The sequence below is a fragment of the Hemitrygon akajei genome, unplaced genomic scaffold (genome assembly GCF_048418815.1).
Source record: "Hemitrygon akajei unplaced genomic scaffold, sHemAka1.3 Scf000057, whole genome shotgun sequence".
NCBI lineage: Eukaryota > Metazoa > Chordata > Chondrichthyes > Myliobatiformes > Dasyatidae > Hemitrygon > Hemitrygon akajei.
Genome location: NW_027331943.1, coordinates 1477211 through 1504605, shown reverse-complemented (window position 1 = coordinate 1504605; position 27395 = coordinate 1477211). Strand labels below are relative to the sequence as shown.

The 27395-nt window shown below is 45.3% G+C and overlaps 1 protein-coding gene across 7 annotated transcripts in view; it reads left to right on the top strand.

Moving 5' to 3' along the window:
- The window catches only part of LOC140721544 (NACHT, LRR and PYD domains-containing protein 3-like), a 62360-nt gene that overhangs the window by 9505 nt on the left and 25460 nt on the right, over positions 1-27395 (top strand). For 2 of the 7 annotated variants that reach the window (XM_073036364.1, XM_073036365.1), the window contains exons 3-6: positions 5243-5416; positions 16580-16676; positions 19805-20146; positions 20662-20828. In XM_073036364.1, the coding sequence (XP_072892465.1) occupies positions 16667-16676; positions 19805-20146; positions 20662-20828 (519 nt within the window). In that variant the 5' untranslated portion in view covers positions 5243-5416; positions 16580-16666. Of the gene's footprint in view, positions 1-587; positions 704-2715; positions 2813-5242; positions 5417-7649; positions 7810-11199; positions 11464-16579; positions 16677-19804; positions 20147-20661; positions 20829-27395 lie in introns of those variants that run through there. The other 5 variants (XM_073036363.1, XM_073036361.1, XM_073036366.1 and 2 more) reach the window with 5 other exon arrangements.

The window sequence follows — 27395 nt, the reverse complement described above, 5'->3', positions numbered from 1 at the left end:
AGCAGTGAATGTATCGACTGTATTAACTCTGTGTTGGAATGAAGACGAAACTAATGAATGTGGGCATTACATTTCTGCAACTTTGTTCAGGCCGTCACAAACATCCGGTAATCAGTCAATAATTGTGCATAATTTAAAGGAAAAGGAGAAAAAGCTGGAAACGTTCAGCAGATCGGGCAGCAACTTGGACAGTCTCAGTTCAGATACTGGGTCTTCCACAGTTTCTCTTTCGACAAATGTAATCTGATGAAACGAGTTTCCAGCACCATTATTTCAATTTTATATTAAAAACATTTTATTCCTGTTAGCCTGCAGGAAATGTGATGACCAGTTGTGCTGGGCAAGACCTGATTTAACAAAAAGATCGTGATAAATTGAATACGGTTTAGTTGCAGGGGACAATGTGAAACGTATCCCCGGTATCTGGTGACTCACGCCCAGGTTTTCCAGCCTGATCATTGGTCCAGTCAGATGCCCATCAGGTTCCCATCCTGCCATAAGTTGACGCAGTGTTAGTTTTTGAAATCTGATTGGCCGAAACACTGCATCATATTACCGGTAGCAACGAGTCCTTGGAGAGTTGCTGTTTGGACTGTAATCATTGAAACTACTACTGTCGCCTCATTGTGAATTATTTTGCCTCACTATCGGTGTTTATTAACTAGAAATAGCAGAGGATTTATTAACTGCAGCCTGAGGTAAGGTAAAGGCAAACATTACAATTTTAGTTTCAACGTTATAAAATAGCTGTGTGTTAATTTTATATCAAGTCATTTTACGGGAGAATGTCAGCGTAGCACTCTGTCAACTGAAGTTTAATTGAGGTTGGATAACGCAACAAGACAATGATCCAGAAGACAAGAGTAAATCAATAATAGAATAATTACAAAAGAAAATTAGAATGGCCTATTCAAAGTCCTAACGTTAATCCCATAGGAAAGTTGCGGAATGGGCTGAAGCAGCAGTTCCGTCGAGGAATCCTACCTCGAAGCAGCAGTTCCGTCGAAGCAGTTTTGTAAGGCGGAATGACATAAAATTCTTCCAGGCCGATGTGCAGGAAGATCAGCAGTTAACGGAAGCATTTGCTTGAAGTTATTGCTGTACGGGGGATTGGGGGCGCGGCGGGGGGGGGGGGGGGTGGGAGGTTCTCACCAATTAATGAAAGCCACCGTTCACAGACTTATTTTGAACAAGTACATGCAATATTGAATGATGTTAATATTGTCATAACGAGACTCACAGCGTTTTAAATTGACTCTGTTGTTTACATTTTCGGTCACTTTTGGAGAGCCGCTTTCTGCATTGCCAGGATAACAGCCCATGTGACCGGTACGGAGTGGTAAACATTTTTATCGCGCTCTCGTCACCGTTGCTCAGTGAGAGTTAGTAGCGTCAGGAGCAGATGTAACAGACTGATAAAGGGGTGGGGATGATGCTGTGAGCATTGACTGTGTGTACTGAATAATTCCTGTGTTGGAATGAAGAGAAAACTAATGATGATCCCTTTTCCCATCTGGTTCCATCTGCTCATTCCCCGCGCATCTTGTTTAACCTCTCTCAGACCTGTAACCCATCACCTCAATAATATATATCAACCATCTTGTTCAACCTCTGTCCAGTCTGTATCCCACCACCTCAATGATATATATAAACCATCTTGTTCAACCTCTGTCCATTCTGTATCCCACCACCTCAGTGATATATATCAACCATCTTGTTCAACCTCTGTCCATTCTGTATCCCACCACCTCAGTGATATATATCAACCATCTTGTTCAGCCCCTGTCCATTCTGTAACCCACCACCTCAATGACAGTCTGTATCGCATCAATAATTACAATTTTATTTTCAACATTACAAAATGGCGAAGTGTTAATCTTGACAGCATTTAAAGTGAGTCTGTTATTTCATTTAATTTTTGTCAGTTTTGGAGAGCCACTTTCTCTGTTGCCACGGTAACAGCCCATGTGACTTGCAGGGTGTGGTGCTCATTTTTATCGCTCTCTGGTCACGGTCCCTCAATGAGAGACATGGGCCTCGGGAGCAGATGTAACAGACTGATAGTGGGGTGGGGAGGATGTTATGAGCATTGACTTTATCGACGGATTTATCCCTGTGTTGGAATGAAGACAAAACTAATGAATGTGGGCATTACATTTGTGCAACTTTGTTCAGGCCGTCGCAAAGATCTTGTAATCAGTCAATAGTTGTGCATCATTTAAAGTAAAAAGAGAAAATGCTGAGACCGTTCAGCAGATCGGGAAGTAACTTGGACAATCCTAATTCAGATACTGGCTCTTCCACAGTTTCTCTTTCCACACGTCCTATCTGATGAAACAAGTTTCCAGCAATACTATTTCAATTTTGTATCACAAGCATTTTATTCCTGTTAGCCTACACAATTGTGCTGGACAAGACCTCACTTAACAATAAGATAACGATAAATTGTGTCAGTTTAGCTGCAGGAGACAATGTGAAACGTATAGCTTGTATCTGGTGACTCACGCCCAGGTTTTCCAGCCCGATCATTGGTCCAGTCAGATGATCATCAGCTTCCCGTTCTGCCATAGGTTGATTGAGTGTTAGTTTCTGAACTCTGATTGGCCGAAACACTGCATCATTTTATCGGTAGCAAGGAGTCCTAGAGTTGCGGTTTTGGCTGTAATCCTTAGTACTTATACAGATAGGACACGATGTTCCTCCTTCCAAATGAATCAGAAGTCTCGGGCATCTGGACATTGGTTGTGGGTATATCCCTGAATACACCACTTGCTGTGAGATGTGTGGACGATGTGCGAGGCTTCTGGCGTCGGTAAGGGACAGGTTCAGCTGTGTGACCCTGTGAGGCTGGGTCATGGGATATCATAGTTTTAGATCAAGTAAAATGGACCCGGGGGTCAACTTGCCCAGGTTTATGATGTGTTGAGCGAGTATTTCTGGTCTGTGGGATCATTGTTCAAACCGTTTAAACAAACCACAACTTTTCGCACTAAATTGTTCTGGTATCAATTTGCCTGTTGTTCCTGGGAATCTGTTCAGTGCAGTTGTTGCTAACAAGGTCCACATGAATAATCTCAAGAATAATCGGCTTTATGTATGAGGAGCATTTGATGGTTCTGGACCTGTGCTCAATGGAGTTCAGAGGGGCAGTGGGGGTGGTGGGGGGGATGTATGTTTAAGTAAACCTACCGAATGCTGAAAAGCCTGGATACAGTGGACATGGAGAGGATGTTTCCATTCGACAGGGAGTCTGTGATCTGAGAGCACCGTCTTAGAATAAAGACGCCTGCTTTTAAAATTATGATGACAGACAGGCAGACAGACATACTTTATTGATCCAGAGGGAAACTGGATTTCGTTACAGCCGCACTAACCAATAATAGAGTAGAAATACAGCAAAATAAAACTAGAAATAATTAATTAATAACAAGTAACTTATGCCAGGGGAAATAAGTCCAGGACCAGCCTATTGGCTCAGAGTGTCTAACTCTCCGAAGGAGGAGTTGCAAAGTTTGATAGCCACAGGCAGGAATGACTTCCTATGACGCTCAGTGTTACATCTCGGTGGAACGAGTCTCTGGCGGAATGTACTCCTGTACCTAACCAGTACATTATGGAGTGGATAGGAGACATTGCTCAAGATGGCATGCAACTTGGACAGCATTCTCTTTTGAGACACCACCGTCAGAAAGCCCCACAACATCACTGGCCTTACGAATGAGTTTGTTAATTCCGTTGGTGTCTGCTACCCTCAGCCTGCTGCCCCAGCACACAACAGCAAACATGATAGTACTGGTAACCACAGCCTCGGAGAACATCCCCAGCATCGTCCGGCAGATGTTAAAGGACCTCAGTATCCTCAGGAAATAGAGACGGCTCTGACCCTTCTTCTAGACAGCCTCAGTGTTCTTTGACCAGTCCAGTTATTGTCAATTCTTATCCCCAGGTACTTGTAATCCTCCACCATGTCCACACTGACCCTTTGGATGGAAACAGGGGTCACCGGTGCCTTAGCCCTCCTCAGGTCCACCACCAGCTCCTTAGTCTTTTTCAGATTAAGCTACAGATGATTCTGTTCGCACCATGTGACAAAGTTTCCCACCGTAGCTGTGTACTCAGCCTCATCTCCCTTGCTGATGCATCCAACTATGGCAGAGTCATCAGAAAACTTCTGAAGATGGCAAGACTCTGTGTTGTAGTTGAAGTCCGAGGTGTAGATGGTGAAGAGAAAGGGAGACAGGACAGTTCCCTGTGGAGCCTCAGTGCTGCTGACCACTCTGTCTGACACACAGTGTTGCAAGCGCACATACTGTGGTCTGCGAGTCAGGTAATCAATAATCCATGACACCAGGGAAGCATCCACCTGCATCACTGTCAGCTTCTTACCCAGCAGAGCAGGGCAGATGGTGTTGAACGCACTGGAGAAGTCAAAAAAAAAATGACCCTCACAGTGCTCTCCAGCTTGTCCAGCTGGGCGTAGACACGGTTCAGCAGGTAGACAATGGCATCCTCAACTCCTAGTCGGGGCTGGTAGGCGAACTGGAGGGGTGTCTAAGTGTGGCCTAACTACAGGCTGGAGCTGCTCTAGGACAAGTCTGTCCAGCGTCTTCATGATGTGGGAGGTCACTGCCACCGGTCTGTAGTCATTGGAGCCACTGGGGCGCGGCGTCCTCGGTACAGGGACGAGGCAGGACGTCCTCCACAGCACAGGAACCCTCTGGAGACTCAGGCTCAGGTTGAAGACATGGTGAAGTACTCCACATAGCTGGGGGGGTGGGACAGGCTTTGAGCACCATGGGGCTGACACCACCCGGGCCTGCAGCCTTGCTTGAGAAAAATCTCTTCAGTTAAAGGACAGCTGCTGTGTGGAATCTGTTGCCGCAGAGGGGGGTGGAGGCTGCCCTTTGCGTATATTTATGGCAGATTTTAATATGTTCGTGATTGCTCAGTAGCTTCAGGGTTGCAGAATGAAGGCAGGAATATGGTGTTGGAATAAAAAACATGTTTGAATGGTGGAACAGATTCGATGGACTGAATCATCTAATTCTCCTCCTACATCTTGTGTCTGACCATAACTGAACGATGACTCCATCGTATCCCATATCAGGCATTGGGAAGTACGAGGGGAAATTTCAGATTTGTTCTTTGAAATCGTTGTATTTGTCTTCAACATTTAAACTTCGATGAACGGAAATATTTGTTTTATCATTTGTATTGTTAATGTGCTTTATTATCTGTCTAGTTGAATTTGGAGCTTCGGTGAGAGATTTATTGGAAGAAAAACCCCAAATGGAAGCAAACCACGACTGAAGACGAGGGAACATCAACAAGTGAACTAGCCCGAAGACTGAGAGCACCAACTGGAGAGAACCTTTCTGACTCAGGGTTTCCATTGATTCAGTCAGGAGAAAGTCTGGTGAGTCTCATTTACTCAAACACTGGTCCTTTAGACATTACATATCTATACAAAGGAAGGTAGGAAACAGTTGGAATGAGACTGAATGTGCCAGGTATGCCTCTGTCATACCCAGCTGCAATCACTTCAAGTCTGGTAATGTGTTGTCAGCAGCCCAGCTCTTTAAAGCCACTCACATTCCCTCAGTGTTTGCTCATTTCAAGCTTTTGCGTGTTTTGAAATAGCTTTTGGTCAGTTCTGAGTGGGGAGCGGGAATGAGAGGGGTTTGTTTATACTTACTGTCTTTCAGAAATGTAATTGCTTGAACTTAATTTGTGCCGACTGACTAACCATATCCTGTACCTTATGAACCAAATTATCGATATACACGACAAGTAGGAATGGGTGTAACCCCGGGAACATCATTAAGCACGGAACCCAAGTCCAAGAAACAGCTTCTCACCATCAGCTTCTGCTTCCTAACAATCATCTGTTTGCAGACTCTGGGGCCCTGTAACAAACTCAATGTTAACAGCAAGATTAGACAGTATCTATTATAAAGAGGAACTTGCTGCTTCCTGGGGGCAGGTCTGGCACATGTGACGCTCGCAAGGAAAACCTCAAGGAGGGCGATCAGCGGGAAAGGAAGAATGGAAGAGGGAGTCGCGAAAGGAGCGGAAGTGTGGGGGAGAGGGGTGAGGGAAAGCTATGTTTGTTACTAGTATCCCGTTCGAGATGGCGAATGTTACGGAGAATTGTGTGCTGGACGCAGAACCTGGTGGTGTGGTAGATGAGGATCAGAGGAAACCTCTCCATTGTGGGGCCGCGGGTGGATGGGCTGAGGGCAGACGGAAGATGGGCGTAAGAAATGCGGATTAGGGCAGCATTGCTGGGGAAGAAAGGAAGCAGGAGGACATCTCATTAGTTCTGGAATGAAAAGCCTCATCCTGAGAGCAGATGTGGCGGAGACAGCGGAACTGAGAGAAGGGATGGAATGGGTATAGTGCAGGTAGCTGTGAGAATCAATGGGTTTATACAAGATGTCAGTGGATATACGGCCTCCTGAGATGAAGAAAGATAGTTCGAGAAAAGGGTTCGACGAGTCAGTAAATGGACTAAGTAAACTTGACAGCAGGTGCAGGAAGAAACACCAATGCATTCGGCAGTGTTGTGTCAGAGGAGTTGGGAAGCGATACCGGTGCAGGCTTGGAACAAGGATTGTTCCACATTCCCGGCAGTGGGTAGGGGGTTAGGTCGAAGGTACATTGTGCTTATTGTAAATGTTATTGTGTAAAGGAGTGACATGGCTTCACTTCTTTGGGCTTAGTTGAGATTGTACCTGTAATATGGTGTAAAATCCCGCTCCCCATACTAACACGGGTTATACAGACCAAAGAACAAACTACCGGAGGAACTCAGTGGGTCGGGCAGCATCTGTGGAGGGAAATGGACTGTCAACATTTCGGGCCGAGACCCTCCCTCTGGACTGAGAGTGGACGGGAAATAGTCAGAGAAAAGAGGTGAGGGCTGGGGATGGGGCAAGAGCTGGGGAGAGAGAGGCGGATCCAGGTGAGGGGGGAGGTGGGACGATGGAAATAGTGACAGGGGTGGGAGGTGAGTGGTTGGGGCAACACGGGGCTGCAGAAGATATTTAATTCCATGGAGGATTACAAGAAGTTAGAGAGTGTTTCTTTTAGAGATTCACCAGACTGATTCCTGGAGGACGATGAAGATCAGTGATCGTCCTCACATAAAACAGAGGCCGGCAGTTAGTGGAGACCGAAGGGATCGAGGAAATGGGGATAATGCAGAAACATGTGGCTGAGATGGCAGAGCAGCCGTCATCTTGTTGATAGTTTGAGGGGCTGAATGGCCACCTCCTCCTGTTTCTCACTTGATGTTTCAGTGTTCCTGTCCAGTGAGGCTCCGGAGGAATGTGAATAGAAATTAGTGTTTATAAACGTAGAAGTGATTTCAATGAAACCTGCACAATTCTTCTTCGGGTGGGAATTCAGTGTCGGAACGGGATGAGAATTGATCCAGTAACTCTGAGAACCGGGTGGTGGAGCGATGGGGACGGGGAAGACGCAGAGGGAGAGATTAAAAGTGTAGCTGGGCTAAATATGAAATAATATGTAAAATGCGGCTTGTAGGTCGGGCAGCGTGTGAGGGGCAAGGAGCAGAGTCACCGGTTCAGGTGGGAAACCCTCCACCCGTCACGTGATCCAGGTTCTCACTCCCATTTCAAACGCAGATCTGCAGCATCTCAGGTTCTCGCTTCCGAGGCCCCGCCCCCGCTCTCACAGACTCCGGATGGGCGGGGTTTTCTTTCCGTTCTCTGTTGAAGCGGATCGTCTGCTGGGAGCGGATAGTCCGATCGCTGTCTCCTGGAACAATTAATCAAGTTCTCATCGGTGAGTATTGATAACCGGTTACTAGGGGTGAACGCGACCGACATTTTCACATCGGTGAGTACTGAAGCCGTTCCCGGGGGAAGTTGGGCACCTGATGATGGGCAGGGAGTCCCGTTAACGTCCTCGAACCGGTGGTCTCGTTCCGCTTCCAGGATACAACCTGTTGTGGTCGGTCCGAGTTATGGGACCTTCACACCAAACCGACTGAGATGAGCCAGCCGCTCAGCCCCTGGTGTTCTGGTCCCAGGAGCGGGATGAGGTGGTGATGCCGAGACTGAACCCATCCATTAAGATGTACCTGGGGAACTTTACCTCCATCACCCGGCCCGGTATCGGATCCAAACTTCACCTGGATCGATGCCTGGGGTCGGTAATTGTTTTACATATTTCCAGCACACTGGAAACGGCCCTATTAATGCGAGAAATAAGTCTTGTTCATTTATCTGTGTTTCTCGGAAATGTGTACACTCCTTCCGGAATTTCCAAAGGAGCAGCCCACGCTGTCTAATATTTCCACACAATTGAAATGGGGAATGTTTTCCATGTACAGAGTTAGAGTGAAAATCGTGTCTCCAGTATTCTCCACACAGATCAATACATTGCAGCAGTACATTGAGGTAAAACAAATCATTCTGGTTACAGAGAAAGTGCAGTGCAGGTAGATATGTGGTGCAAGGTCACATCGATTTAGACTGTGAGGTCAGAAGTCCACTCATCACGCTGTTCGCTTCTAACAGCAGAATGGACACCGTCCTTGAGCCTGGTGGCGTGTTTCTGTTTTATTTTATCTTCACCCCTATGGGAGGGTGAGAAGTGAGAATGTTCAGGATTGTGGGGAGTTTTCATTATGTTGGCTGTTTTACTGAGGCAGTGGGAAAAATAGACAGAGTCCATGGAGGGGAGGTTGGTTTCTATTACGTACTCAGCTCTATCACAGTTCTCCACTATTTCATTCAATTAAAGGAAGAGCAGTAGCTATATGAAGATGTGAAGTATCGGTATGGGATACTTTCTGCGGTGAATTGATAAAGTGTGTCGAGTAGAAAATGACATATGCCAAAATTCTTATTGTTTGTTCTGGTTTTGTTATATTGGAATCTGTTATCTACTCGTGCGTACTATTATTTCAGGATCTGTGTATTGCGGGAGGAACATCAGAGATCGCCCTTGATCCCATTCTCCCATCTGGCTCCATATGCTCATCCCCTGCCGATCTGGTTCAAAATCTGTCCAGCCTCTGTCCCACCAACTCAGTGATAGATATCAACCATCTTATCCAATCTCTGTTCAGCCTGTATCCCACCAACTCAACGATATATATCAACCATCTTGTTCAACCTCTGTCCAGTCTGTATCCCACCACCTCAGTGATATATATCAACCAACTTGTTCAACCTCTGTCCAGCCTGTATCCCATCACCTCACTGATATATATCAACCATCTTGTTCAACCTCTGTCCAGCCTGTATCCCACCACCTCAATGATAAATATCAACCATCTTTTTAAATCTCTGTCCAGTCTGTATCCCACAAACTCAATGATATATATCAACCATCTTGTTCAATCTCTGTCCAGCCTGTATCCCACCACCTCAGTGATATATATCAACCATCTTGTTCAATCTCTGACCAGTCTGTATCCCACCACCTCAGTGATATATATCAACCATCTTGTTCAACCTCTGTCCAGTCTGTATCCCACCACCTCAAAGAAATATATCAACCATCTTGTTCAACCTCTGTCCAGCCTGTATCCCACCACCTCAATGATATATATCAACCGTCTTGTTCAACCTCTGTCCTGTCTGTATCCCGCCACCTCAATTATATATATCAACCATCTTGTTCAACCTCTGTCCAGTCTGTATCCCACCACCTCAATGATATATATCAACCATCTTGTTCAACCTCTGTCCAGGCTGCATCCCAGCACCTCAATGATATATATCAACCATCTTGTTCAATCTCTGTCCAGCCTGTATCCCGCCACCTCAATTATATATATCAACCATCTTGTTCTATCTCTGTCCAGTCTGTATCCCACCACCTCAATGATATAAATCAACCATCTTGTTCAACCTCTGGCCAGTCTGTATCCCGCCACCTCAATTATATATATCAACCATCTTGTTCAATCTCTGTCCAGTCTGTATCCCACCACCTCAGTGATATATATCAACCATCTTGTTCAACCTCTGTCCAGGCTGTATCCCACCACCTCAGTGATATATATCAACCATCTTGTTCAATCACTGACCAGCCTGTATCCCACCACCTCAATGATATAAATCAACCATCTTGTTCAACCTCTGGCCAGTCTGTATCCCGCCACCTCAATTATATATATCAACCATCTTGTTCAATCTCTGTCCAGTCTGTATCCCACGACCTCAATGATATTTATCAACCATCTTGTTCAATCTCTGTCCAGCCTGTATCCCACCACCTCAGTGATATATATCAACCATCTTGTTCAACCTCTGTCCAGTCTGTATCCCAGAACCTCAATAATATATATCAACCATCTTGTTCAAACTTTGTCCAGCCTGTATCCCGCCACCTCTGTGATATATACCAACCATCTTGTTCAATCTCTGTCCAGTCTGTATTCAACCACCTCAGTGATATATATCAACCATCTTGTTTCAACCTCTGTCCAGTCTGTATGCCATCACCTCACTGATATATATCAACCATCTTGTTCAACCTCCGTCCAGCCTATATCCCACCACCTCAGTGATATATATCAACCATCTTGTTCAACCTCTGTCTAGCCTGTATCCCACCACCTCAATGATATATATCAACCATCTTGTTCAACCTCTGTCCAGCCTGTATCCCACCACCACAATGATATATGTCAACCATCTTGTTCAACCTCTGTCCAGTGTGTATCCCACCACCTCAATGATATATATCAACCATCTTGTTCAATCTCTGTCCAGCTTGTATCCCACCACCTTAGTGATATATATTAACCATCCTGTTCAACCTCTGTCCAGTCTGTATCCCACCACCTCAATGATATATATCAACCATCTTGTTCAATCTCTGTCCAGCCTATATCCCACCACCTCAGTGATATATATCAACCATCTTGTTCAACCTCTGTCCAGCCTGTATCCCACCACCTCAGTGATATATATCAACCATCGTGTTCAACCTCTGTCCAGCCTGTATCCCACCACCTCAATGATATATATCAACCGTCTTGTTCAATCTCTGTCCAGCTTGTATCCCACCACCTCAGTGATATATATTAACCATCCTGTTCAACCTCTGTCCAGTCTGTATCCCACCACCTCAATGATATATATCAACCATCTTGTTCAATCTCTGTCCAGCTTGTATCCCACCACCTCAGTGATATATATTAACCATCTTGTTCAACCTCTGTCCAGTCTGTATCCCAGCACCTCAATGATATGTATCAACCATCTTGTTCAACCTCTGTCCAGCCTGTATCCACCAACTCAATGATATATATCAAATGTCTTGTTCAATATCTGTCCAGCCTGTATCACAACAATTATTATGCCAACAATCGCTCTTCTGTCGCTGTCTTCATTGTGAAGTATTTTGCCTTACTGAGTCATTTCTGAAATCGATGTTTGTTACCTGGATTTCGAGAGGATTTATTCAATACAGTATGTGGTAGGTTAATGACAACCATTCTGATTTTAGTTTCAATGTTACCAAATGTCCACTGTGTTAATCTTTTTTAGGAAATAAATTGATAGTGAGATGCGGAGGATGTTGTGAGCACTGAATGCATCGACTGTATTACCCCTGTGTTGAAATGAAGGCAAAACTAATGAATGTGGGCATTAAAGTTTTGCAGCTTCGTTCAGGCCATCACAAACATCTTGTAATCAGTCAATAGTTGCGCAACATTTCAAGTAAAAAGAGAAAACGCTGAGAGCATTCAGCAGATCGGGCAGCAACTTGGTCAGTCCAGTTCTGACACCGGGTCTTTCCTCAGATCCAATCTGATGTACCGTTTCCAGCACTTTACTTTCAATTTTATATTAAAAGCATTTTATTCCTGTTAGCCGGTAGGACATGTGATGATTGTGTTGTGCAATATCCCATTTTCTTAACTCCAGATATGCCACCAGTTCTGATCCCACTGTGAGAACATTTATATCTCACAGGAGGCTGTACGAACCCATGTCCTTCTCTTATGCAGAGGTCACTGACACCCTCTCTCCATTCCCAATCTGTACTCGCAGCCCATGACGGTGATGACTGTCTAGGGTAGAACCATAGAACAGTACGGCACAGTACAGGCACTTCAGCCCTCTATGTTGTGCCGACCCATATAATCATTAAAAAAAAGTACTAAACCCACACTACCCCATAACTCTCCATTTTTCTTTCATCCATGTGCCTGTCCAAGAGGTTCTTAATTACCCCGAATGTTTTAGCCTCCACCACCATCCCTGGCAAGTCATTCCAGACACTCACAACCCTCTGTGTAAAAAACTTACCCCTGATGTCCCCCCTAAACTTCCCTCCCTTAATTTTGTACCTATGTCCTCTGGTATTTGCTATTGGTGCCCTGGGAAACAGGTACTGACTATCCACTCTATTTATGCCTCTCATAATCTTGTAGACCTCTATCAAGTCCCCTCTCATTCTTCTACGCTCCAAAGAGAAAAGTCCCAGCTCTGCTAACGTTGCTTCATATGACATGTTCTCCAATCCAGGCAACATCCTGGTAAATCTCCTCTGCACCGTCTTCATAGATTCCACATCCTTCCTATAATGAGGTGACCAGAACTGAACACAATACTCTAATTGCGGCCTCACCAGAGATTTGTAGACTGAGACTTTGTAGGTTCTGGGACTCTGTAACAAACACAATGTTAACAGCTAGATTAGACAGTAATTAATTAATATGAAGAGAAAATTGTTGCTTCCTGACATATCCTGTCAGATCCAATGAACCAGATCCTCCCTAGTTTACCACTTAATTTGCCCCATGTCCGTCCTCCACGTCCAATAACTGCGTCTGATAACGCTCAATATCCCTCCCTCCCACTACTGTGCCAATCGCTCCAAATCCTTCCCAGCATTCAGCCCACACCGACACACATATAGACAGCACCTCTTCACGCAGGTCCACCCTCCCAGCAAGGGGACCCGCATCTAACTGATCCCACAATCCCGGCTCAGGCGCAAAACCGGGACTGAAAGACTGGAGAGCACGGAGCCTCTAGCTGTCCGGCGGAGCTCGAAACCGGACATTTTCCACTTCAACTCACCCTCTATTTACTCAAAGCCGAGATCAGCCCCTTCCTCACCGCCGCTCGTACAGGAGTCCCGCCGGCGACAGCTGGAGTCGGCACCGCGCCTGCGCTTTGCAGGAGGTTCACCGCGGCACCATCCGTGGCTGGAGGTCACAAGGTCAGAGCGTTTGGCTGTCCGTTTCTTTCACTGTGACACCCCAAACTCCACATCAACTCCATCCAAACCACCCAGGGCGAACTTTAATGACCAACAAACCATAATTGCTCTCAGTGATCAGCGATCTGAATGATTCAGTCGCTTTTAGAGGAAGGGATACCTAAGGTCGACATTGTGAAAGTGTTTAGTTTCCCAGGAGACAAGACTGTGTACGGGAGGTGTTCTGTTACCTGATGCAATCTGTGTTTTCCCTGCTGGCAATTCCAGCTAACATCAATAAAACTATTGTTTATGAAAATCCTAAGCAACACGACTCTGCACTGGATGCAGCCACTCCATCCCAAAGCAGATCACCCTGGACAGTCCTCCCCTCTGATGACGCATTGATCATAATGCACATGCTCGCATTCCCGGATGGGCGGTGTTTTCCTTTCCATTCTTTGTTGAATAGGTTTCGGGTTTGGGAAAAGTCCGCCGGGCGGGGAGCAGGGGTATGGATCACTGACTGCGGGGTGAAGACATAACTTTCCCATCGGTGAGTATTGAGACCAGTCCCGAGTGAGGAGGTCTGATGCTGGGCAGTGAGACCCGTTATCTCAATCGAACTGGCGGCCTTCGCCCCGCTTCCTGGACGGAAACTGCCGGGGTCAGTCCGGGTTGTGGGACCTTTATACCAAACCGCATGGGATGAGCTAACGCTCAGCCCCTGTTATTCTGCTCCTCGGGAGGGGTGGGGATGAGGCGGTGGTGCTGGGACCACACCCATCTTTCGGCCGTTTGGACAAGGCAGTGAGATCTACATCTGTCACGACCTTCCGTTGCAGGTGGGGAATATGTTTCTCCTGACTCCATTCCACTCTTCCAACCGGCCGAAATGCAGCCAGTGTTTCCGGGTATATTACCCATTTGTGTGAGAATTTAGTCTTTTCTATTTTCTGAGCTACTCAAAAATGTGTGCACTTCAATTAAACCTCCCTCCCGAATTTCCAGTCTATCTGATATTTCCACATAATTAAAATAAGGATCCGGTTTATTGTCACGGGAGACACTCCACCAGTCACAGGACCCTGTGTCCCCCTCTCATTTTACCGCAGATCTGCAGCATCTGTAGGTTTCATTTCAGCCCCGCACTGATGGTGCAACAGTCATTGCGCATGCTCACTGTTCCTGGATGGGCGGCAGTTTCCTTTCCATTCTGTGTTGGGTTTGTCTGCGGGGTCGGGATTGGGAGAGGACCCTCGCCTCTGGGGCTGTGAACTGGGGTAACATCACCTGCACAGGCTGAATTAAATGCAGCATGACGCAGGGTAACAGGAGCCAATACAGCTTCAATTTCACTATTATGGAATGTTGCCGCATTACTCTTGCTCATAATTAAACTCACAGTACATGATGTAAAGCTTTGTTATTTGCTTTTTCGGTTATCTTTGGTGAGCCACTGTTCAGTAACAGCCCAAGAAGGAGAGCTGCCTGTTTTTTTCTTTAAGTCTCTGATCACTGCCCCTCAGTGAAGAGACAAGTGACCTCAGCAGGAGATGTATCAGATTGACAGTGAGGTGCGGAGGTATTGGGGATGGATGTTGTGAACATTGATGTATCGGAATGAAGAGAAAACTAGTGAATATGGGCATTGCATTTCAGCAAAATCTGTTCAGGACATCACAAGCATTGTGAAATCAGTTGATGTTTGTGAATTGTTTAAAATAAAAAAAGAGAAATTACTGAAATTCTGGGAGATCTCCAGCCTCCCAGATAACCACATCTGCACCAGGTGCACCAAGCAGCAACTCCGCAGAGAATGAGTTAAGGAACTGGAGCTGCAGCTCGATGTCATTTGCCTCATTAGGGAAGTTGAGTAAGTTCAAAGTAAAAATTATCAGAGTACCTTTAAAAACACCATCCCCGCAAAACTATTCAGCAAACTCCAAGACCTGACCTCAATACATCCTTGTGCAATTGGATCCTGGATTTCCTCACTTGTAGACCTCACTCAGTTCAGATTGGCAAAAACATCTCCTCCACAATCTCCATCAGCACAGGAGCACCACAGGGAAGTGTACTTAGCCCCCTGCTCTCCTCGCTTTACACCTGTGTCTGTGCGGCTAAGTACAGCTCCACCACCATATATAAGTTTGCTGATGATACCTCTGTTGTGGACTCTATCAAAAGGGGTGTTGAATCAGAATACAGGAGGGAGACTGAAAACTTGGCTGATAGCAAGTTTTGGTGCAAACTTGGTGTAATAGCAACAACCTCTCACTCAATATCAATACGACCAAAAAACTGATTGTAGAATTCAGGAGAGGGAAGCCCGCGGTCCTTGAGCCAGTACTCATTGGAGAATCAGAGTTGGAGGGGGTCAGTAACGTTAAATTCTTGGGTCTCACTCTCAGAGGTCCTGTCCTGGACCTTTCATATAAATATAATTGCGAAGACAGTACGACAGTGCCTCTCCTTCCTCAGGAGTATGTGGAGATTCGGTATGTCATCAAAAACGTTGGCAAACCGCTGTAGATGTGTGGTGTAAAGTCTGCTGATTGGCTGCATTACGGACTGGTCGGGGAACACCAATGCTTTTGAGAAGAAAATCCTTCAAAATGTACTGGATATGGTCCAGTATGTCACGGGTAAAGGTCTCCCAAATATTGAGTTTATCTACATGAAATGTTGCCGTAGAAAAGCAGCATCCATCATGAAAGATCCTCACCGCCCATGCAATGCACTTTTCTCGCTGCTGCCATCAGGTAGAAATTACAGGTGCCTGAGGACACGCAACGCCAGGTTCCATAACAGTTATTATCCGACAAACATTTGGATGTCAATGTACAAGGCTTGACCAGTAAGTTCGCTGATGGCACAAAATTAGTGGATGGTGTTCACGGTGAAGATTATCGTAGCTTATAGGGGATCTAAATGGGCAGAGGAGTGGTAAATAGATTCCAAAACCAACACTAGCAGCAGCGGTTTCATGTAGAGGTGGTGATTATGTGGAGGGAATTGCCAGAGGAAGTGGATGAGGCAGACCCAATTGTATAATTCCAGAAGCAGTTGGGATGTGTAGATGGAGTGAAGAGGCCAGTAGGGAAATGGGCCCATCACTGGAAATTGGGACCATCTCGGTGAGCACTGTGGTCAGCATTGTCTCGTTGGGCTGAAAGGTCTCTATCTGTGCTCTGTTACTCTGTAACTCTATCAGTAGATGCACTGGACAGACACAGACATGGTGTGGGAGTTCATGTTAACAGGAAATGTTTTGTCCCTAAGCCAACGGATGCTCTGATACAGGGGATGGCGATACTGTTATTTGCAAATACTGTAATCGTATTCTCTCTGACTCACTGTCTGCTTGTTTGTAATTCAGGGTATCACCAGTAGGTGGAACTTTCCTGCTCCGGGACCAAAGTATAAACAAGACGACGGCAATCAACCATCGTCAGTCAGATACAGAATGGACAAAGGTATGATCACTGGGATCATTCTAACTGAACTTCTGTCCTGTTGGCACACACAAGTACAGATGAACAAACTTACACAGATGCTAACTGGGCACAGAAAACTTTCATCAAGCAGTATCATTGATCCCACTGGTAAAGCGGCCTTGATGTAATTGATCAATCTAACAGTTCCAGCTCAGGGACCTGACACCGGTAATGGTCGAATCACTCCACTCACCTGAGTGAGCTTCAAAGCTTCACCTGAGTGAAAGGAGCAGGTACTCCTTGATCAGATGGCTGTGAGTGAAACACAGGAATGCAATAGCGGGCTTGTGGGCTATGTAAAAGTCCTGGGTCAGCTTCTGTTTCACCTCGACACAGGCCCTGATGTGTAAGATATCTCCAACTTTCATTTATAAAATTCAGAACCAGATGGTAGGAGCATTTCCAGGAATTCAGAGATGTGTGATAAACGAGCATTTCAGGATTTGTAACGGCAGCTATCAACTCCCTCCTGGTTTTCTTGTCTGCTGTGGAAAGGACATGAGGGGAGTTTCCGAAATCTGTTCTCTGTAGCCAAGCCGAGAACATTGGCAGCATTGGGAATGGTTGAAGATCAGATGACATTTCATTCTGGATTAATATGTGGTTTGCTTCAGTATTTTAATACCCGAATCCATGTCTGCGCTGTGTACAAATGGTGAATGTGAGTTCTCAATATTTCCCTATTAAGTTGGCCTGCTACCTGGATTTAAAATTCCCAGGATCTCTGATGGAAAACCAGGTATAGCCAATGACCAAATGTCTCAGTCCCCAGTAGGCACTGTGATTGTGCTCAACTCTGATTCCGGGGAAAATAAAACAGACATAACAGCCTGGACACAGGTCCTTCGGCCTAGCTAGTTCATGCTGATCCAAATGTCTTTTGTGCTTGCTCCATTTTCGCACAGCTTTTCCCAAATTTCCCTTATAGACTTCTATCCTTTTCCCTGCCCACATCCTCTCAACTTTGTAAATTTATTTCTGTTTATTGCCTCTTCTGGCTGCATGTAATTTATACCCATCACCCGCCACATAAACGAATGCCCCTTCGGTCCATTTTAAATTTCTGTCCTCGAGTCTTAGACTCCTCTACCCCGGGAAAAAGACTATGACCATCTACCCTATCTAGGCCCCTGATTATGTTTAAGTATATGTGTAAATTCACCCTTCAAGATCCAATTATCCAGGGCAAATGGTCCCAGACGAACCATATAATAGAAAACCCAACATCCTAGTCCAGTGACGTACTGGTCATTCTCCACTAAACTCTTTCCAGCTTAATCTAGTCCATTCTATAGAACCACAGCTCCAGAGCAGACAGTGGAGCGGGGGTGAAAATAAATAATGTTAAAAGTTCATGCAAAATCAGAAAGGCTCTTTGATGGTGGTAATAATCTTCTGAGGTGTGTCTATTTCAATGCAAGGAGTATTGTGGCGAACGCTGACGAGCTGAGGGCCTGGATTGACACGTGGAATTACGACATTATAGCCATTAGTGAAACTTGGCTACAGGAGGGGCAGGGCCGGCAGCTTAATGTTCCAGAGTTCCAATATTTCAAACGTGGTAGGGGCACAGGAATGAAGGGTGGGGAAGTAGGATTGCTAGTCAGGGAAAATGTTACAGCAGTGCTCAGGCAGGACAGATTCGAGGGCTTGTCTACCGAGGCCATATGGTTGCAGCTGAGAAACAGGAAAGGTATGACCACATTAATGGGGTTGTATTATAGACCACCCAATATTCAGCGAGAATTGGAGGAGTAAATCTGCGGAGAGATAAAAACAACTGCAGGAGACAGAAAGTTGTCATTGTAGGGGATTTTAATTTTCCACACTTTGATTGGGACTCCCATGCTGTTAAAGGTCTAGATGGGTTAGAGTTTGTAAAATGTGTTCAGGAAAGTTTTCTAAATCAATATATAGATGTACCAACTAGGGAGGGTGCAATATTAGATCTCCTAATAGGAAATGAGTTAGGACAGGTGTCGGAAATGTGTGTAGGGGAACACTTTGGTTCCAGTGATCATAACACCATTAGTTTCAACTTGATTGTGGATAAAGTTAGATCTGGTCATCGGGTTGAGGTTCTAAACTGGGAAAAGGCCAAATTTGAAGAAATGAGAAAGGGTCTAAAAACCTTGGATTGGGACAGGTTGTTCTCTGGCAAGGGTGTGACCTTGGTTCTCAAGGGATATTGGAACTATGATAAAGAAGAAGAGAGAGATGTATGACATGTATGACAACATGGAGGAAATAAGATGCTTGAGGAGTATAAAAACTGCACAAAAATACTTAAAGAAATCAGGAGGGCTAAAAGAAGACAAGAGGTTGCTTTGGCAGTCAAGGTGAAGGTTAATCCAAAGAGTTTCTACGGGTATGTTAAGAGCAAAAGGATAGTAAGGGATAAAATTGGTCCTCTTGAAGTTCAGAGTGGTCGGCTATGTATGGAACCAAAAGAAATGGGGGAGATCTTAAACATGTTTTTTGCATCTCTATTTACAAAGGAAACTGGCATGGAGTGAACGGGAATAAGGCAAACAAGTAGTGAGGTCATGGAACCTATACAGATTGAAGAGGAGGAGGTGCTTTCTATCTTGAGGAAAATCAGAGTAGATAAGTCCCCAGGACCTGACAGGGTGTTCCCTCGGAGCTTGAACGAGACTAGTGCTGAAATTGCAGGGGCCCTGGCAGATAAATTTAAAATGTCGGTATTTACGGGTGTGGATTGAAGGATAGCTCATGTTGTTCCATTGTTTAAAAAAGTATCTAAAAGTAATCCGAGAAATTACAGGCCGGTAAGTTTGACGTCATATCTTTATTTCATTTCCCAGTATCACCGGACACCGTTGCATTAAGATCCCATGGTCATCATTCAACTGCTGTAAATTAAGTGATTAGCATTACTGTGTCTATCAAGTTATTTTAATGGGAGTGAATATGTCCAGTCACCGTCTTATCAGGATGGTCACCAAACAGGATGTACGGTTCACATTACCCAGCACAGTCCCACTCCAAATCTGGTCAGCCAGAGTCACAGCTAAATTGCAGTCTGAATCAGTTTTGCTCAGATCTAAATCATAATCGTTTAACCTGCAATTCATCATTTATTTCAGGTAGGAAATTGAAACGAGTAGGAAAAGTACTGAAGAGGATTTTACCAGGCGGATCATCGAGGGAAGATGATCGGGCCAAGGGAAGCAATGTACCAAAACAGGGTCAGATTGAGAGCAATATCCCAGAATGCAGTACGGCCGCAGAGGAAGTGGAGAAAATTCAGCCCAGAGACACCGATCAGGACCCTGGAACCGGCACAAGTGAGGCGACTGCCTGTCAGCCCAGAGTCAGTGACGTCAGAGACACCGATCAGGGCCCTGGAACCAGCACAAGTGAGGCGACTGCCTGTCAGCTCGGAAGCTCATCAAACACGGAATTGTCAAGTCCCCAACAAGGAGCAGGTGAGTGAAATATGAGAGTGATGTGTTTGCAGAATGTGGCAGGGAGGAGGGTAAATGCGATTCCTTGTTGGAGGGTTGGTCAGAGAGAGGGGGAATGTGTGGATGTGGTACATGTGGTGTAGTGGGGCAGCCGTTATCCCACTACAGGAAATGTACTACCTGCTCTGAGGATTTCCACGATGTGCACTAAGGGAAATGTGTTCGCCAGGATGGAGAGAGTATCTCTGGGAAGGGAATATTACCGACAGTCCCAGCATTTATTGCCAACCCAAAATTGAAATAGGTGAGTGGGCCGCATGGGGGATGGACTGGTTTGCATTAAATATGGTCCTTTATTAAAGTCATGGCTAGAACATCGTTGCTTCGATTTTAAGGTCAGTGTTGGAGATGGGGAATTAATCCATTTTTGTGTCTGTGAGCAGGTTCAAGTCATGTTTTTTTGTTCAGTTGGGTGAGATCAATGGAGACGAGCGATATCTGAGTTCAATCCTGTATTTTCCTTTTTATATTCCCAGATACAGAGTTCACAATCTCTGACCTCCTGGCAGAGGGGGAGGAGTATCGACTGTACCAACTGACAAAGTTCTACAGGGACAGACTCCAACAAGCAATTGAAGAAAAGGTTGAAAGACTCGGTTGGATGTTGACAAAGGAGGGACATTTCAGTAGAGAAGAGAATGAGGTGAGTGTAGTGTGTGTATTGTCACTGAACTGTATCGTGTATGGTGACCAAAATTAATCTTTACGTTCTTGGCGTTCTACATGGCAATGGAGACTTTGATCTCTGACTTCTCTCCAGCAGATCTGGTTTCAGCTGTTAAGGTGGGGAGCACTGGGAACTGCAGGGTCAGCCTCAGCTTTTTTTCTCTCACACCTGCTGCATTTATCAGTGTGATATCAGAGCAGTGGCTGCGTATCTGGACCTTGAACAGGCATTGAGTCTGAAACCAATTTCAAATCTTGTCTGAACCGTCGGGCAGATTCATCTCATCTCATTAATCCAGGATGAATATTGAACTGTCAGATTGTAAACTGAGACAACCGGCTTCACTGCCGTACATGACAGAGGGAAACCTGCTAAACGCATCTGGTCTTGGCTCCATGAGTTCCCAAACAATGTGTGGCTGATCTGTCATAGTCCTAAAAAAGTACAGCACAGAATCAGACCTGTTGGACAATCTATTTCCATGCTGGAATACTTAACTACATATTCCCATCAACCTTCACCGGGCCCTGGTGCTCTATACCCTTATCATTCATGGATCTATCCAGACTTCTCTTAACCGCTTGTACTGCCTGCGCTGCTAGCTAGTTTCACACTCTTAGCACCCTCTGAGTCAACAAGTTTCACCTTTGTACCCCCTGAACTTTTCACCTTTCACCCTTTACTGATAACCTCTTGTTGTAGTACCTCTTTACTTCAGTAGAAAATGTTGCTGCATTTATCCTGCCTGTACCTCATGTATCGACAATAGCCAATACGTGCAGGAGTAGGCTATTCGGCCATTCTAGCCAGCCCCGCCATTCACTGTGATCATGGCTGAGTATACACAATCAGAACCCCGTTCCTGCCCTCTGCCCATATCCCTTGAGCCCGCTATCTATAAGAGCTCTATCTAACTCTCTCTTGAATGCATCCAGAGACTTGGCCTCCACTGCCTTCTGGTACAGAGCATTCCACATATCCACCACTCTCTGGGTGAAAAAGGTTTTCCGCATCTCAGTTCTAAATGACCTACCCCTTATTCTTAAACTGTGGCCTCTAGTTCTGGACTCACCCATAAGCGGGAACATGCTTCCTGCCTCCAGCGTGTCCAATCCCTTCATAATCTTATATGTTTCAATCAGATCCCTTCTCATCCTTCTAAATTCCAGTGTATACAAGCTCAGTCGCTCCAATCTTTCAACATATGACAGTCCCGCCATTCCGGGAATTAACCTTGTGAACCTACGCTGCACTCCCTCAATAGCAAGAATGTCCTTCCTCAAATTTGGAGACCAAAACTGCACTCAATACTCCAGGTGTGGTCTCACCAGGACCCTGTACAGCTGCAGAAGGACCACTTTACTCCTATACTCAATTCCACCTGTTATAAAGGCCAGGGTGCCATTAGCTTTCTTCACTGCCTGTTGTACCTGCATGCTTGCTTTCGTTGACTGATGTACAAGAGCACCTAGATCTAGATCTCGTTGTCCTTCTCGTTGTAATTGTGTAAACTTCTCTGAAATCACCCCTCAATCTCCCACGTTCCAATGAATAAAGTCCTAACCCGGTCACTCTTTTCTTCTAATCCCGACAACATCCTTGTTTTTATTGTGTGTTCTCTTTCAAATTTATTTCCATCTGCCCTGTAGGTAGGTGAGCAGAACTGCACATAATATCCAAATTAGGCCTCAGCAACCTCTTATTCAACATCATATCCCATCTACTGTACACAATATTTTCATTTACGAAGGTTAATATGCTAAGAAACTTTCTTTCAGATCAGCAACTTGAGCACATTTGCCGTCACTTTCAATGACTTATGGACCTTTATTCCCAGATCACTCTGTTCTACGACACTTTTCAGTGCCGTACCGGTCGCTGTGTAATATCTATCCTGCTTGGTCCTTCCAAAGTGCAATTTGTCTGTATTATATTGCATCTGCCCCCTTTAACCCCATTCTTCATTTTGTCTAGATCTCACTCTAAGCTCTTGTAGTCTTCCTCTTTGTCCACTGTACCTTCCCAATGTTGGTGTCATCCGCAAATTTGCTGATTCTGTTAACCATAATTTCATCCAGATCATTGATATAGATGACAAACAACAACAAGCACGGCACCGATCCCCGTGACACTGCACGAGCTACAGGCGCCAATCAGAAATGCAACAGTCTATAGTCACGCTCTGTATTCCTCCAAAAAGCCAGTGTCTAATCCAGTTTACTACCTCATCTCGGATGCTGAGCAACTGAAACTTCTTGACCGACCTGCTATGAGGGAACTTGTCAAATACCGTGCTGAAGTCCATGTAGACAATGTCCACAACCTTGGCCACAGCAAATTTCCTGGCAACTTCCTCGAAAATCTCTATGATATGTTAGGCGTGAAAGATCACGCACAAAGCTGCTATCTCATGACCACAAAAGTCAATATTTTGACCTAAAAGGGAAGAAGAAAGCACAAAACATAAATCTGCTGACTGGCTGATATCTCATGATCTCAGAAATCAACAGGTTGTCCTAAAAAGGAAGAAGGTCAACAGGTTGTCCTGAAAGAGAAGGGGCAAAATGAAAAAGAAATCTGATAACTTGCTGAATATCTAACTAATGAGAGACAGGGACACACCATTTCAGGTCCCTCTCCTTGGAGTTCACAAACAGTGATTGTCTTGTCCTATAACTGACCTACTCAGCCATGAGTGGTATTAGAAAATCAAGTGTGTTATACCTGTGAGTGACTCTGTTCTCGTTGGGATTCATTGGCGCTGTCTGTAATGAATCAGACAGGCATTACCCAAAGGTAAGAGAAGTAATTTGAAAATATGTATGTCCATCTATAAAATCATCACCTGAAGACATCGGCTTCACTGGAAAACCATTAAGTCAAGTCAAGTCACTTTGTTTTGTCATTTCGACCATAACTGCTGGTACAGAACACTGTAAAAACGAGACATCTTTTTTCAGGACCATGGTGCCACATAAAACAGTACAAAAATTAAATTGAACTACGTAAAAAACAACACAGAAAAAAAAACTACACTAGACTACAGACCTACCCAGGACAGCATAAAGTGCACAAAACAGTGCAAACCAGTACAATAAATAATAAACAGACAATAGGCACAGTAGAGTAAGTTGGTGTCAGTCCAGGCTCTGGGTACTGAGGAGTCTGATGGCTTGGGGGAAGAAACGGTGACATAGTCTGGTCATGAGAGCCCGAATGCTTCGGTGCCTTTTCCCAGACGTCAGGAGAGAGAAGAGATTGTATGAGGGGTGCGTGGGGTCCTTTATAATGCTGTTTGCTTTACTGATGCAGCATGTAGTGTAAAGGTCCGTAATGGCGGGAAGAGAGACACTATCCGCTGCAGGGTCTTGCGATCCGAGATGGTGCAATTTCCGAACCAGGCAGTGATGCAGCTGCTCAGGATGCTCTCAATACAACCCCTGCAGAATGTGATGAGGATGGGAGGTGGGAGATGGAATTCCCTCAGCCTTCGCAGAAAGTAGATTCGCTGCGGGGCTTTCTTTGCTATGGAGCTGGAGGGACCAGGTGAGATTCTCGGCCAGGTGAACCCCAAGAAATCTGGTGCTCTTAACGATCTCTACCGAGGAGCCGTCGATGTTCAGCGAGGAGTGGTCGCTCCGTGCCCTCCTGAAGTCAACAACCATCTCTTTTGTTCTGTTCACCTTCAGAGACAGGTTGTTGGCTCTGCACCAGTCCGTTAGCTGCTGCACGTCCTCTCTGTCAGCTGATTCATCGTTCTCTTAAATCTCTTGTTAAATCTCTTTCACAACTGTAACTCATCAGACCTGGTAGCAGTGAAACTGAGGGATTATTTTACAGTGCAGTGGACCATCAGGGAATTATGCTGATTTATTCCATAATTGTTGTCCAATATTCGTGTTATGGCAAACCTTTCCAATTCCTTACTGGTAACTGTTCTGGGAGATCAATCATTCAAACCCGGGACAACATTCCTCTTATTTCTCAGAGCAATGTCCTAAGCCCATCCATGTTCAGTTGCATCCTCGATTACCTTAATTCCATCATCGGTGTATGTTCTGGTCAGACCACTCGTCTGAGTGCTGCCGGTACCATGTAACCCAATACTACCTGTCGCATGGTTGGATGGTCGGTGACTAAACCAGCTCCCCACCAGACTGGCCTGGTGAGGAGGGTGGCTAGACACCCTGCAGGACGAAAAACAAGACCTGTCAAAGGGCGGATGACCCCTCTGGTAGGGTCAACGGCCATCTAGCAAAGAAGAGCGGAAGGGGCATCCCTTGCATCGAGCTTAGTCTGGCCATTGACTGCAACAGAACTTCCCCCAGCCATCCTGGACCCAACCTGGCTGCTGGATCCGGGAGGGGATGTCGAGAGGGTGGATCTGGACCGGTGCGACGCCCTACGCACCTAAAATCCACTCACGCACACGGTTCCTTTCTGAGGAGTGGGGTACCACCCCACTAACTGACTGAAAGGAACCATCATCACCCTATGGGACGGATAGCCAGAGAGAGAGAGAGGGAGAGAGAGAGAGATGTTGCTTGAAGACGGTTGAATGTTTAATTCATTATTCCTCAGTAAATGAGGAAGCCCATGCCTGCATTCAGGAAGTGATCACCATTTTACAGCACGAGTGCCAGGCAGTAACGATCTCCATTATAAGACGGCCGCACTGACATTACTTAATGTTCTGTTGTCTTTACACATCATAATAGCATAAAGCATCGGAACACAAATAGGCCATTAGGCCCATCGATCCTATTCCGCCATTACATCATGGGTGATTTACTGTCCCTCTCAACTCCATTCTCCTGCCTTCTCCCAGTGAAACTTGCTGACCTGATTAATCAAGAAGGAACCAACCTCTGTTTTAAATATAATAAATGACCTGGTCTCCGCAGCAGTTAGTGCCAACCAACTCGACAGATTCACTACTCCTCGGCTAAAGAATCTCCTCATCTCTGTTCTAAATGGACGTCCCTCTATTCCGAGGCTGTTCCGTCTGGTTGTAGACTCCCCCACTTTGAAGCATCATCTCCACGTCTTCTCAATGCCTTTCGATATTCCACAGGTTACAATTAGATTCCCCTCATCCTTCCACACTCCAGCCAGTACAGGCGCATCCAGGAATCATTCTCATCAAAATCAGGTTTAATATCACTGGTTCTGTTAGTTTAGATTCCTCTCTGGACTTTCCACAATGCCATCACATAATTTCTCTGATCAGGGGACTAAAACCGTTCACATTATGCAAGTGCGGTCTAGCCAGTGCTTGTTCTTATATTCCAATCCTCTCGAAATGAATGCTAACATTGTTTTTGCCTTTCCTAACTCCGACTCAGACTGCAAAGAATCCTGCACTTGGTCTCCAGAGACTCTTTACAACTCTGATTTCTGAATTTTCCCCCAGTTTAAAAAACAGTCTATGCCTTCATTATTTCTGCCAAAGTGTATGGCCATGTACCTCCCTATACTACATGCCAGATGCCACTGATGTGTCCTTTTATTCAACGGTCTATGTCCTCCCTTGAAATCCTTGCTTCCTCAACGCTTCCTCTTCTCACTATATCTTCATAACGTACACAATCTTGGCTATATAGCCTTCAAATCATTGACATAACGGAAAAAGAAACTGTCCCAAAACCAACCACTGCAGAACACCACTGGTCACCAACATCCAACAAGAAAAAGCCCTATTTGTTCCCGTTCTTTGCTTCCTGACAGTCAGCAAAATCTGTCTGGAGAAAAACATGGATCCTCTATCCATGCTAGTATCTTTCTTGTCCTACTGTCGGCCCTGGTCTTGTGAAATGGCGTCATGTGGGACACCTGGTCAAAGGTCCTTGGGATGTCCAAGTAAACAACTTGCTCTGACTCTCTGTTGTGGACCCAGCATGCTGTTCTCTCAAAAAATTCTATCAGGCAAGATCCCTTCCATGGACTTTGGCCTCTTTTTTTATCATGTGCGTCCAAATACCCCGAAACCTTATCCTTAGTTATCGACTGCTGACATCTTCCCAAACGCTGATCAGACTAAATGGCCTATAATTTAAAGTGGTGGGTCCTCCGGAACCATTCCAAAATCTATTGATTCTTGAGCGATCATTACTAACGTCTCCACAATATCTTCAGCCTCCTCTTTCAGAAGCAATCGGGTGCAGTTGGTCTGGACTCATCTATCTTCAGAACTTTCAGTTTCCCGAGCGCCTTCTCCTTAATAATTGCAAATACACTCACTCCTGCCACCTGACATTCTCAAATACCTGGCACCTTCTAGTGATTTTTACAGTGAAGACTGACGCAATATACTGACTAATACCCTCCGCCATTTCCTTGTCCCCTGAGAGTACCTCTCCACTGTTATTTTCCAGCAGCCCAATATCCACTTTCCTCTCTTTCCCTCTTCATATATCGGACAGACCTTTGTTTTGTTAAGCTATTTTACATTATTCGCTAGCCTACCTTCATATTTCATACTTTTTCTACTTACGGCTTTTTAATGGTCTTCTGTTGGTTTGTATAAATATCCCAGTCCTCCAG